Source organism: Clarias gariepinus, chromosome 12 (assembly GCF_024256425.1).
Source record: "Clarias gariepinus isolate MV-2021 ecotype Netherlands chromosome 12, CGAR_prim_01v2, whole genome shotgun sequence".
Lineage (NCBI taxonomy): Eukaryota > Metazoa > Chordata > Actinopteri > Siluriformes > Clariidae > Clarias > Clarias gariepinus.
Window position 1 is genome coordinate 21,825,533 of NC_071111.1, and position 14,373 is coordinate 21,839,905.

The window sequence follows — 14,373 nt, forward strand, 5'->3', positions numbered from 1 at the left end:
CTTTTCTGCTCACCATGGTTGTAAAGCTTGATTATTTCAGTAATCCTAAAAGAATCAGAGTGGATCTAGCTTTCAAGCCTTTTATCACTTGTGTTTCTACCACAGAACTGCTAATTTGTACTTGTGATTTTGTGGATTGTTCCTTTATAAATAAGTGTTGTGACAATTCTGGGAGATCAAACCAGCCCTTCTGGTAGCATCAATCATGTCATGGTTGGAATCACAGGATCTAATTTTATGCATAAAAAAGGCAAAACTCCACATTATCTACTCTAATGCTTCAAGAGATGCATAATCTCATTCAGATACTCAAATCCTCTCTTCTGGAGTCTCTTCTTTATGAGGATTAAGTCTGGGAACTGAGATGGCTGTTAGAATTGGACACATTTGGGAATTTTAGTCTTGGCATTTGATTAAACATCATCTGGTGCCTCATGGAATTCATGTATATTTCTTCTCCTTTTGTAGAAGAACACTCCCCAAAAATCCATGTAGATAAATGGCTAAGGATATTTGGGCTCATATTTACACACAACTGAAACAAGAAAGTGAAGGATAACTGCTTAATTTTAAAAACAATGTATTAAAAATTAAATAAGTTAACATAAAAAAAAGAATCAGCATCAGATAAAGGTTTTCAGGATAATGCTAAATAAATGTAAATGATTTAAACCAATATAAAAACCATTAAACATCCTGTGACAAGGTGATGTGTAGAGATTTGCTATAATATTTGAATTTTTGTTATGTGATGATTTATGAACACGTTTATGAGGTGGAAAAAAAGGCACTATTTATACCAAAATTTAATTTATTTAACATAAAAACCTTGCTTTCTTTGAAGCCAAAATAGATAAATACGACTCAGTCTCTCCAGGTAACTTCTACTTCATCTGTCCTGTACCTGATAAAAAGGACAACAAAAATATGCCTTTAACTAAACAATTTACAATAACACAATGCCTAAAAAATAAAATTATCAATTTTGCGATCCACTATGGCTTATACATTGTTTAATCATCTGTAGTTTAAAAATTCTCTCACTTTTTGGTCAAGTGTACATTCAGTAAATGTAAAAACCAAAACACCCACCTTTGTGTGATCCAGGAATCAGACAGCTCTGTTACATGACCCATGCGGAACATCTCCCAGCCCGCCTGTGCAATCATCGCTCCATTGTCGATGCAGAACCTTACAAGGTTTAAGAGTCGAAGGTTTAAGCCTTGCATTATGCACATGATATCAAGAAGTGCTAAGAATGTGCAGGTTTGGCATTTGAAAGCCATACGAATGTAAAAAATTCTAACCGTTCATCCGTGGCGAACAGGTGGGCTCCTCTCTCCTCACACATGACCCCCATCATCTCCTGCAGACGGAGGTTACCTATATGAAGAAGTACGGAGCGACTCAGATCAATAAGAGCATGAGAGCATGTGATCTCAGTGCTGAAATGTGCAGATTTTAACTCACAGCCCACTCCTCCAACAATGAGCACCTCCTGGGAGCCACAGTGAGCCATGGCACGTTCTGTGATCTCCACCAGCATTGTAAAGAGCGTCTCCTGTAGATCAGACAGAGTTCTGCCAGGTCAAATTAACACATCCAGTCTCACGCATTTATGTCAAGAAGAGGAATTTCTTTAGTCCTTGCCTGAAGAGAAAAACACAGGTCCTCTGGTGTGCACTGCCCAGAACTCAACATCTTGTGTGCTGTCTCCTAGATTTGAATCGTAGAATCAGTGGTCAGGAAAACTATTTTGCAAAACTTAGATCGTACATACAGTCATGTGAAAAAATTAGGACACCCTTTGAAAGCATGTGGTTTTTTGTAACATTTTTAATAAATGGTTATTTCATCTCCGTTTCAACAATACAGATAGATTAAAGTAATCAAACTAAACAAAGAAAACTGAAGAAAAGTCTTTTCAAGATCTTCTGTAAATGTCATTCTACAAAAATGCCTATTCTAACTGAGGAAAAAGATAGGACACCCTTGCCCCTAATAGCGAGTGTTACCTCCTTTGGCTGAAATAACTGCAGTGAGACGGTTCTTGTAGCCATCTACCAGTCTTCGACATCGGTCTGAGGAAATTTTACCCCACTCCTCAATGCAGAACTTTTTCAGCTGTGAGATGTTTGAGGGGTTTCTTGCGCGTACAGCCCTTTTCAAGTCACCCCACAGCATCTCAATGGGATTCAAATCTGGACTTTGACTTGGCCATTCCAGGACTCTCCATTTCTTCTTTTTCAGCCAATCTTTGGTTGATTTACTAGTATGTTTTGGGTCATTGTCATGTTGCATGGTCCAGTTCCGCTTCAGCTTTAATTTTCTAACTGATGGTCTCACATGTTCTTCAAGCACCTTCTGATACACAGTAGAATTCATCGTGGATTCTATGATGGTGAGCTGACCAGGTCCTGCTGCAGCAAAGCAGCCCCAAACCATGACACTTCCACCTCCATGCTTCACAGTTGGTATGAGGTTCTTTTCTTGGAATGCTGTGTTTGGTTTACGCCAAACATGTCCTCTGCTGTTGTGTCCAAATAATTCAATTTTGGACTCATCTGTCCAAAGAACATTATTCCAGAAGTCCTGGTCTTTGTCAACTTTATCTCTGGCAAATGTCAGTCTGGCCTCGATGTTTCTCTTGGAAAGCAAAGGTTTCCTCCTTGCACACCTCCCATGCAAGTTAAACTTGTACAGTCTCTTTCTGATTGTAGAGGCATGTACTTCTACATCAACAGTAGTCAGAGCCTGCTGTAGTTCTCGAGATGACACTTTAGGGTTTTTGGAGACCTCTTTTAGCATCTTGCGGTCTGCTCTTGGGGTGAACTTGCTGGGGCGACCAGTCCTGGGCATGTTGGCAGTTGTTTTGAAAGCCCTCCACTTGTAGACTATCTTCCGGACAGTGGAATGGCTGATTTCAAAATCTTTTGAGATCTTTTTAAATCCCTTCCCAGACTCATAGGCTGCTACAATCTTTTTTCTGAAGTCCTCTGACAGCTCTTTTGTTCTCACCATGGTGCTCACTCTCACTTCAACAGTCAGGAGCACACCAAACTAAATGTCTGAGGTTTAAATAGGGCAAGCCTCATTCAACATGCAGAGTAACGATCTACTAATTATGTGCACCTGGTGTGATATACCTGTGTGAGATCTGAGCCAATTTAAGAGGGAATACATGTGAGGGTGTCCTATCTTTTTCCTCAGTTAGAATAGGCATTTTTGTAGAATGACATTTACAGAAGATCTTGAAAAGACTTTTCTTCAGTTTTCTTTGTTTAGTTGGATTACTTTAATCTCTCTGTATTGTTGAAACGGAGATGAAATAACCATTTATTAAAAATGTTACAAAAAACCACATGCTTTCAAAGGGTGTCCTAATTTTTTCACATGACTGTATACTATACTATACTTCATTAAATTGAGTAGATAAAATCATACATAACCTGTACAATTACAGGTAGTGCCTGAGTTACAAACAAGTTCCGAGTTCCCCCCGCCCCAAACATATACCTTGTACAAAAAAAAAAAACGGATTTTAAACCTTTTATACATTCACTTACACACTGAAAATATTGTATAGAATTGTAAATATTGGTATTGCTATTTTTTGTACAATACATGTGAGGTCCATTCATACCTGCGCAAAGTCGGAATTCAAATGTCCAAGTACCTTGGATTACAAGCATAATTAATTCCAGAAAGCGGGCTGGTATTTCAAAACATTTGGCTATCAAAGCGAGTTCCCTCATAAGAAATAATGGAAACTCAAATTATTCGTTCCACAGCCCAATAAATTTATACATAAAAATAATATATATATATTTTTTTATAAAGTACAAATAAAACAAATTAACCTGCACTTTACCTTTAAAAAAAAAGTTAAATAGTGGCGCAGTGGTAAAGCGCTCGCCCTATCACTCGGGGAGCGCTGGTTCGAACCCAGGGTGATGCTGTTTTCCTCTCACAGCCGGAGACACAGAGAGAGAGAGATGATTGGCCGAGCTCTCAGGGGGGAGGGATGAGAGGTACTTGCGCTCCCACATTAATCACGGCTCTACAGCCAATCAGGGGCGTCTGTGAGCTCGCGCACGCGGAAGGAGCGGCTAGCGCTTTCCTCCGAGTGTGTTACTCCGCCCCTAATGGTGCGTGAGCAAGCAGTTCGAAAAGATGCGGTCGGCTGACATCACGCGGTTCGGAGGAAACACGGGATAGTCTTCGCCCTCCCGACTGAGTGGTAGTAGAAGCATTAATGTGGGAGCCCCCTAGTGACGGGGAGGAATTGGCTACGACTAATATTGGGGAGAAAATTTGAAAAAAAAAATTATAATAACAAATAATTTTTTTTTTTTTAAAAAGTAAAAATAAATCCCGCCAGATAAGTGTTTCCGTTTATGCCCACAGGCGCTGTGTGTGTTTGTGTATGAAGCTAAAGTAAGAGGAGAGGAGGATTCAGACCCCCCCCCCCCCCCTTATTCATAGTAACCCCTCCTCCTCTCTTATTTACATTTTATATACACACACACACACATTAACAAAAAGACTGTTTTATCGAAAAAATTAATAAGGAACATCACTAATAACACTCACATGAGCACATACTAACGGAATTACTGCTGTTAAGAACATATAAAACAAATTAACCTGCACTTTAAAAAGAATCGCGACAGAGCAGTATTTCTCTGTAGAGACAGAAAAAGTGTGAGACCAATTTCAAAGTGCGGGCTAATACAGAGAAGGAGAGAGAAAATTGAAACGATTTAGAAGATTGTTGAAATTATTGGAACTGGATTAAGAACTGTCCAACACACTTTATAAAACTGAAAAGATAGTGGTGAACCAGAAACACTGTGGAAGCAGAAATGTGGTCCGAAAAAATCATGACTGGAGATCACTTAACACACTTGGTGAAGTTCCATTGTAAAATATTCAACAGTTTATGTTTAGAAGTGAAAGAAAAAGCATTTACATACACACATACACAAGGTGATGAGAACTCACAGGATTTCAACTAAATAGCTGTGTTTCCATAAGAAAACCACTTGTTAGTAATCAGAAAAACAGCTTCAATTGGCAAGGGATTATAAAGATTTGGAGCGATGGAAAAAGGTCATGAGTTCTGATGAGTTCAGATTAACAATATTCGCTCCTACCAATGCTGCCTGCCAACATGTAAATAGTTTAGAGAGACATTTTACCATCTCAAATTCAAACGTAAATTTAAATTTTATATTTAAAAAATAAAAATCTGGGAGTCACACAAACGAATCATACTGAATAAATCCCCCCCATCTCTCCTACTCTGCTTGCATGTTTGATTCTGAGTAAGACTGAAATAAGCTTTTATTGCATTTTCTATACCATCAAATACAAATAAAGTTACCTCAATGCATGATAAAATCCCAGAGAAAGAAACGTCCATTCCCTTTACTGTGTATGGAAGCTCTATGAACTTCTTGCCCCTTGAAAAAGAAAAACAAACTGGTTGATAAAAATCAAAACATTGAAACGACCACGAATCATGGTGCTAAAATAAGCAATACCGTTTTACCACAGAATTATAAGGTAAAGCCAAAGTGGTTGATAACAGAGCAAAATAACAGAACACAGTTATGAGAATAAGAACCTGTTATTTCTCTATATAATCCCCTGCTACACTACTGCACTTACCTCAGGGTTTCAGTAGTGCTTGGATACCATCAAAAGTGGAAAGTTTTCTCAGTACACAGGGGCAATGATCGGACTGACTGCCTTATATCCAAAGCTCTAGACTCCCGGGAACTCATTTAATAACTCAGATCCACTCGCTGACAAATGCCAGCCATTTGCACCGTTCACTGTTTTACTCAGTTTGATTCCTGGGTAATATATGCACAAATATGCTAAAAGTGCTGCAGTACTTTTGGCTGATGCTGCAGGCACCTGCAGTTAAGATGGTGATTGAAGTGCAACACTAGTCAATTACGGGCCAAAGTGAGCTCACACAAGTGGATAGGGCAGATAGAGTTGGCAGGAGTCTTGGAGGAAGCCGTCCCTGCTTCATGGGAGAGTCATGGAAGACCCTAACAATGTCTTGCAATCTCTATAACTAAATTAGATAGAACATTGGGGGCAAAATGAACTAATAACAGTTATTATTGCCCTACGGATACGAAATCTCTCCCAGGAAAACTGTGCATGATTTGGAAAACATGTAGGCGTGGAATACTGATGTGCCACATATGGGGGTAATTCAGTATAGCCAGTCCAGGAGGCAGAGAGATGGAAAACTCAACACAAATCCTAAACCCAGGATCAAACCTTGGACCTTGGTGCTTTAAGGTAGCAATACTGCTATGCACAAATGTGTACTAGTCTGTACTAACTGTACAAAATATATTGGTACCTGCTGGTTTATCAGCTACGAAACGACTAAAAGATACTTTCAATATAGGGAAAATACTTTGAACACAAAGGCCCTTTGGTAAAACCTTTTACATAACAAAACACTGAATTATGATTACAGTATGGTTCTTTAAATATACACTTACTTCTTTGCCATTTGTTCAATGTTGTAGCCAGGACTGGGGTCATTCGATATCTGTGTATTTAGGATAGGGGAAAAAAAGTAATGTAGCGATCATGGGTAAAAAAAATTTTTAAATACATCCTAATGACAAACCAGCATGTGGAGGGGAAAAAAACGTATAATAAAAATGCTGACCTTGATGACTCTGGCAAAACGATCCAAGCAGTTTCCTACAGCAATGTCTATAGTTTCCCCAAAAATTCTGTATCGTCTTTCAGAGTAAGCGATCACCTACAAGACACCAAATTCAATTAATTCAATTAATGAATAAGCCAGTATGTATAACATGCTTGGTATATAAATGTCACAGTGCAACTGACTCCCACCTGAGTATTACCACCACTGACATACAGCACGGTGGGGTTGTTGGCACCCGTGATTAGTCGTCCCATCTCAATGTGCCCAATGCAGTGATTGACTCCCACTAATGGCTTACCCCAAAGCTGTGCAACTGTCCTGGCCACCAGAGCCACAGTGAGCAGTGGGGCGCCCATCCCTGGCCCTGGGACATGAAACCAAGTACCATAAATCAAGATGGGTGTTCTGTATTTTTATTCCATTGTGAAATTTTAGACAGTTACCTTTGGTGTACGCTACACAGTCAATATCCGTAGGTTTTAATCCAGCTTCATCGAGTGCTTCTCGGAGAACAGTCAGGATAACGTTACGATGATGTTTGGCTGTTTCTCTTGGAAGGAAACCTAAGAGGACATGAGTTCACAATCAATGACTTCTTAATTAAAAACACTGAATAAATATTATTAAAATACATAATGATATTTATTATACACAACAGCGTTAACATTGAAAACGGCATCGCTTCTAATGAGAATTTTATAACCGACAACTAAAAATGTTGTACACTTGCTTATCAATAAAGAAATAAAAAATGTGCATGTCACATGCGTACTTTGGTGAGAACTGTGTCAATTTATCTACCTTGGCCAGGTGGAGTAATATAGGTACGCCTAGGGTTTGAGAGCACTTCACCGTCCCTTATAATCCCTATGCCGATCTTATTGGCACTGCCCTCAAAGCCGATAACCACCGTCATGGCTCCTGTTGAAACAGAATTTTAGATTTAAGATTTTATATAACATCAATTATAAAAATCCCACCGATGTTATAACATAACAGTTTATACAGAAGGGCAGATTACTACTAAACAAAATCAGAAAAGAATTAATGAATAAATGAAAGAAATGTTCTATTTAACAACAGTAATATCAGGGTCATATTCGCACACAACTTCCCCATCTTATCGGTTCCAAGCCCCTGTGACTCTGTGCACAGGATATGCGGGTATGCTTGGAACCGATTTTAAGAGACTTAGAACAAGAGGAATGGGACACGCTTATTGGACAAGGTGCCAAACCATCACAGGGACTGATCATTGTGCACAAGTTGCCAAATGGTTTTAATGTTTTCAGTGGTTAAGCTCGTTGAAGATCTTCCTGATTTCCCGTCATCTTCCAGTGATGTTCCGCTTTTAAAGTACTCGTGCCACTCAAAACACCTCGAAAAACCTTTTGCCGTAAACTTGCCGAATCATGTCATTCATCGATGTGGCAGATTTGCCCAGTTTCACAACGTTGGTTCTTTGTTCTAACTTGCTTTTCATGATAAAATTGCAGACACGGTCAGAATAGCACCAGTTGCACAGCTGCTAATGTACAAAGTAGGGCTGCAACTAACGAATATTTCAATAATCGATTAATCTGCCGATTGGTTTTTCCCGATTAATCGGATAAATCCAAAACCCCCAAGAAAAACATTCATTTCCAACCCTTTATTCAAAAACAGAACTAAAATATTTAGAAAGTGCACAAACATGTTGCTCCTTGAGCTGTTATAATAATAATAAAATAAAAATGGACTAACACAAAAAACAGACATCTATGCTTTACATCTGCCAAATAGATACAGTGGAACCTTGGATTACGAGCATATTTTCTTCCGGAAGCGGCTTATATTCCTAAACACTCAAACCAAATTTCATTCTTAAAAATACACTAACGGAATCACTGCTGTAAAGTAAAAATAAAATAAATTAACATGCACTTTACCTTTAAAAAGAATCTCGACAATGCAGTGTTTCTGTGTAAAGCAGAGATAAAGCGTGTGTGTGTCTGTGTGTCTGTAAAGGCGAAAGTAGGAAAGGTCACACTCACACACCAGGCAAAGAGCAGGCTACGCCTTGAGCAAAGAGGGAACATGGATTTTTAACGTCTCTAATGAGACTTGCTTTTACTTGTTTGCGTGTACTCACACGCATACAGACACAAAATAACATATGTTTTTTTTTTAAATATTCGTTGTTGCAGCCCTAGTACAAAGGATGATGTCTTTTGGCACACTGACTTATGAATGTAAGCTGTGACTCCCTGTGACTGTGCGTGCAGTCTTGTGCTGCCATCTGTGGTTGTGTTACAAAACTTTTTGATGCCACCTTGTAAAACACAAAACGGTTACAAAAATATCAAAACTGAACATAACCCGGGACGTTAAAGCAATGAAACATGAAGGTTTGTTATGCGCATGCGTAGTAAGGAGAGATTGACGGGTAGGGCGAATTCATAGAAGATCAGGAATCGACTCAAATATTTGACTCAGTTCAGTTTTAAGCCTGCCAGATTTAAAGTGTGAGAATTCGCTCTCTGCCTAGACAAATGCACTTTTATACACCACAAAAATCTGCAATTAATTAATGATTTTTTGGAAATTTGTATTGAAATTATTGAAGAGAGTCACAACACCAGGAATCAGAATCGGAGTCGTTTGAAGGATTCAGGAGTCAATTAGAAATTTGCAGCCATATGAACAGGTTGAGGTTGTTGTCCTCAAACGCGACATTTTAACATTTCATACATAATATTTATCTGGTATAAAACGTATCTCCCGGGTGTAGTGATGTTTTATAATCTAAATTGTCTGTATTTACCAGAGTTTCTGTCCACACTACAGCACTGGGAGCTTCTCTGGTCCCAACCGCTTCCTTTAGGACCATAATAATGTCTATAGGTGTCCGTCTTACTTCCGGTACAAAATATAATTTTACACAAGTTTAAAAAGTGCTCCAGGTAGCTAATAATCGTCATTTTATTTATTTAAAACGCAATTATTTTGGTGTTTTAAAAAACAGATTAATAAATTGATAAGTCTATATATTTTTCTTTTGTTTTTAGTCAGGCACCTTTTTAGGTCAGCAATGTGCCGGGGACCATGTGCAGCGCTCAGTCTGAGCACAAAGCAAGCGCATTGACTCCTAAAATCTCTTAGGGTTTATTAAGTGTGGCTGGTTTTGGTAAGATTTCTAACACATTTTATAGGATAATTATTTCACATAGTAATATTATGCTTCATTTATGGAAAATAAAAATTAGTTGCCTTTTTTCCCTGCAGTTCTCTTTATTAGTTTATTCAGGGCCGCTGGTTTAGCTACTGCTCGTTGTTGCACAAATTTATCAACAACTAAGTGTGCTATTAAGTGCTATGCTAATTAAGTGTTTCCTCGATTTTAAGGTTCACGCATGAAGCCAGTCCACATCTATGATCAGCAATCTAAATTCTTTACAAAAAAACAACAACAACCATGCATAACTGTGTTGCTTGCTCAGGATGTGCAGGGTTGCACCGATGTATCGGTTCCCTCTCGTGATCGATATCGCATAGGATTGCATTAAGCGAGTCAGAAATCGCGTTTTCCTTATGCATTAAGTCTGTCCACGTGTGTTTCTCCCGCAGGTGTGCCCGTGCGTTGGTTTGCGCGTGCTGTGTGGAGTCTTAGAACCATGCCGAAGAGAGCCAAGAAGAACGAGGAAGCTTCTGCAGAAGCAGGTAATCATTCAGTTCACCTCAGTCCTGAGCTGTTCTCATTGATGCATTTCACTTAGAGTTGTTTAAATAGCTATAGCACTTAATAAAGGAGCTTTTGCACAGTAATGTATGCACCATGGCATATCATGTATATCACGGCCATAAATATTATAAATTATATGCATGAATTATATAATATAAATTAGAGCTGTAGCTATCAAATATTTTAGTAATCGAGTAATCGGATAAAATGTACTGCAATTTACAAAATACAGCAATGTAAAATATATAAGAGAAACAAAGATTAATTGGTTTTCTTTTCAGAAAAACTTTTTTTTTTTAAATGCATACAGCATTTTATTAAAAATAAACTTTGTCATTATTCACAATATAAGGAATAGCTTAAAGTTGACCAAGATGAATTAAGTGCACTACAGTGCCGTACTTTCTTATTCTAAAGCCTTTTCTCAGATGCAAATAAAAAAAAAAAAGTTTTTTCAAACGTCTTTAAGTATCAAAATACTAAGGCACACATAAAAATAAATAATTATACAAAAACACTAAGTTGTGCAATTTAATTTTCAGAAATAAAAGTTTCAAAATCTACATCTCAGGCATGACATAAGCCTTTACTGATAATTTCTGTCTTTTTCTCTTCCTGGTATCTTGGCCCGCTGATAATTTTATCGCACCGTTCCATTTTGTAGCCCGCAACAGAACGCTCCCTCAAATCAATACACGGCTAACTGTTTGCGTCTCCTTCCGCTTTGTGGGTGATGTAAGGGGTTCTTCTTCGTCTGTGTTTACTGGCGGCTTGCATCCGGAAGCGTGCTATAACGCAAGCTTTTAAAATTAATTAAAAGAAACTTCAAAGCAAAAGATTTTTCTCCTTTATCATTTTTTGAAATCAAATTACTCTAGGAATCATTTCAGCCCTAATATAAATTATATTATCTAAAGATTTTACCTGAAAAATTACATTTTAGTAGTACACAGTGAAAATAGAAAGTAATAGAAACAGTAATAGAAACAGTGGTGATCACTGGCGAGACCGGGCATCACGGGACGATGGTGATCGATTATTGCCAACGTAATAGAGTGCCAAAGTTCATTTTTATTCCTTTTTTCTAAATGACAGAAACAGAAACAAAGAAAGGGAAGAAGGCAAAGGAGCCTGAAGCCCCAGTTTTGTATGAAGATCCACCAGATAAACTGACCAGCAAGGATGGCCATGCAGCCAACATGAAGATAACCTCTTGGAATGTGGACGGCCTTCGTGCCTGGGTTAAGAAACAGGGGCTCGATGTAAGTGTAAATTGGGAATTGGAGATTAGATATGTAGATTGAGTTCCTTTTTTCAACGTGCCTTTTTATTTTACTGTACGTCACACATCACTGTATGATGGCTTCTTTTTCTTAAATTTTTTGTCGGTCTTGACCTACAGTGGGTGCGTCAGGAGGCTCCGGATGTGCTTTGTCTTCAGGAGACTAAGTGTGCTGAAAAAGCTTTACCAGCAGATATCACCTCTATGCCCGAGTATCCGCATAAGTACTGGGCAGGCTCAGAAGATAAAGAGGGTTACAGCGGAGTGGCCATGCTGTGCAAGACCGAGCCTCTTAAAGTCACTTATGGCATTGGTGAGAACTTCAATTGATTCATGCTTCCATACCAGTAGGCTTCAAATGTTTTTTGTTGCCACAAAGTAGCCAGGTTTTTGTAAGAGAAATTCATGATTAATCAATTCAGAATTCTGAGAGTAAAAGAACTTTAGATGATAAATGTATCAATACTTTTAGGTATTTTGTGATGTAAATTGTTTTATTTTAATTACTTTGGTAACACATACCCTGAAAGCTTTTTTTCCTCCTGCAGGAAAAGAGGAGCATGACAAAGAAGGTCGTGTGATCACTGCCGAGTTCCCCTCCTTCTTCCTTGTTACTGCATACGTGCCCAATGCTGGGCGTGGCCTGGTCCGCCTAGACTACCGCAAAACATGGGACGTAGACTTCCGTGCATACCTAAGCGACCTGGACAGCCGTAAGCCCCTGGTGCTGTGTGGTGACCTCAACGTCGCCCACCAGGAGATTGACCTGAAGAACCCCAAAGGCAACCGTAAGAATGCAGGCTTCACTCCTGAAGAGCGCGAGGGTTTCAGCCAGCTCCTGGCAGCTGGTTTTATCGATAGCTTCCGCGAGCTGTATCCCGAGCAGACCAACGCCTACACCTTCTGGACGTACATGATGAACTCGCGGGCCAAGAACGTCGGCTGGCGCCTGGACTACTTCGTGCTCTCGGCCTCGCTGCTCCCAAAGTTGTGTGACAGCAAGATCCGTAACGCAGCCATGGGGAGCGACCACTGCCCCATCACCCTGCACCTGGCCATCTAATCACATGACCACTTTTGTCAACATGGGTTCGCATTCATTACTTTCTAAGCGCAGGGGTGTTTTGCTTTTTGTTTTTTTGTTACTTTTTTTTTTCTAGCTTGTGTAGATTGAGGCAAACTCTTCCAATATCCGTATCTCTTTCCTAAAATATTTTACATATTAAAATAGTGTGAAAAGGAAATGGAATGTAGTTTTGTTTCAGATAACATTTTCTTTTGTAGTGTTGCTGTCCTGTTAGTTTAAATAAAATCTTCAAAAGAAGCCTGACCTCAGAGGACAAATGTATGATGGAGACTTGGATCTTGTGCATTTTTCTGTCTCTTCTGTTTTGTACCGTTCTCTAAAGCAGATGTAATGACCCGATGTACTTCTCAGTGTCATGTGAAATGAGCAGACAACACAAGCTGACTCCTTGTACTCCAGATCAATAAGAGAGCCATAGTTCATGTTCGTTTTCACCAAAGTAATAAGTCATAACCACTGAATGTTGAATTTTTCGGAATATTTTAAAGTCACATTTTTGAAACACTAGTGATGATACTAGAGCTGTGTAAGTCTTAAAGCGTGAAATTATTCCTAAAGACTTTTTATTATAATACACTCATCCACAATACAAAGTGATGAATAACCTTGGGATTCAGTTTAAGATATAAACTAGTTAATGTTTGTTTGGTTCCTTTACCTTCAACTGATAGTAGCCTAGTAACCATGCTTACTTTCCTTCCTAGTTTTACTGCAAAACGGTAATTTTTTTAAAATTCATTTCTGTTGAAACAAAAAATAAATAGCTGAACAAAAGTATTTCTGGTTTTCATGTATTTTTTTCACTATCTCACTTAAGTTTAAGACCTGTTACTCAAGTAAAAGTTGATTTATTTAAATTTTTTGATTTTTTTATGCTCAGCATCTTAAATACGGCGGTATGTCTGATCTATTCTATATAAGATATCGGGTGCATTTCTTACCTATATATGAGGCGCAATATTCCTGACTTGAACCCATGGTGTGAATAGGGCTTATAAACGCTCCAAAGTTTTAATGGACTGCGATTTTTATAGGGTAATTAAAAAAGATTTTCAGCAAGTTTTAAAAGTAAGATTATATAATAAATTGATTCCACACTAAAATTTCATTTTAATCTTTATATGTGCATGATTGAAGGAGATTTTGATACCTTTGCACTCGTATTTATTGAACAAGTGGTCTAGATCACTTTACAGGGTTTAATATATTATATGAAATTGTATTTACTTAGAATCTTTGAAGACCTGTTACTCTACTTCTTTTATACCATCTTGTTGCATCCAAAGAACAATAGGCACTAGAAGTATAACGCTACCCGCATTCGCACCGTTTTATACATAGATATAAAGAAAAGTGTTTATCCCTATGTGCATTTTTAATGTGGCACCATTTATAAGCCTGTGCAAGTTTAGTTAATCATAAATTAAAAGAAATACCGGACCATGACTTCAAAACCGATGTACACGCTATAAACCATGACTTTTGTGTACTGTTACACCCGTACTTGGCATAAAACACTCGCACACATTCTTTCACACCTAAAGCACCGAGCGTAGTCAGTTCATGTACCTGCA

At 38.4% G+C, this 14,373-nt stretch overlaps 2 protein-coding genes across 2 annotated transcripts; one reads left to right on the plus strand and one right to left on the minus strand.

The window, feature by feature from the left end:
* Positions 1 to 793: 793 nt before the first annotated feature.
* Positions 794 to 9,582, minus strand: osgep (O-sialoglycoprotein endopeptidase). The gene is made up of 12 exons (XM_053509077.1): positions 9,513 to 9,582; positions 7,511 to 7,630; positions 7,153 to 7,272; positions 6,898 to 7,073; positions 6,707 to 6,802; positions 6,534 to 6,583; positions 5,387 to 5,465; positions 1,651 to 1,716; positions 1,471 to 1,561; positions 1,308 to 1,383; positions 1,093 to 1,191; positions 794 to 904 (listed from the first exon to the last, which is right to left on the minus strand). The coding sequence occupies exons 2-12, from the start codon at positions 7,623 to 7,625 to the stop codon at positions 865 to 867; spliced, it is 1,008 nt and encodes a 335-aa protein (XP_053365052.1). The 5' UTR covers positions 7,626 to 7,630; positions 9,513 to 9,582; the 3' UTR covers positions 794 to 864.
* A 203-nt stretch (positions 9,583 to 9,785) lies between these two features.
* apex1 (APEX nuclease (multifunctional DNA repair enzyme) 1) lies at positions 9,786 to 13,576 on the plus strand. Its single transcript, XM_053509078.1, has 5 exons — positions 9,786 to 9,875; positions 10,316 to 10,408; positions 11,526 to 11,692; positions 11,833 to 12,025; positions 12,261 to 13,576. Exons 2-5 carry the CDS (start codon positions 10,363 to 10,365, stop codon positions 12,773 to 12,775), a joined length of 921 nt encoding a protein of 306 aa, XP_053365053.1. The 5' UTR covers positions 9,786 to 9,875; positions 10,316 to 10,362; the 3' UTR covers positions 12,776 to 13,576.
* The last annotated feature ends 797 nt before the right edge of the window (positions 13,577 to 14,373 follow it).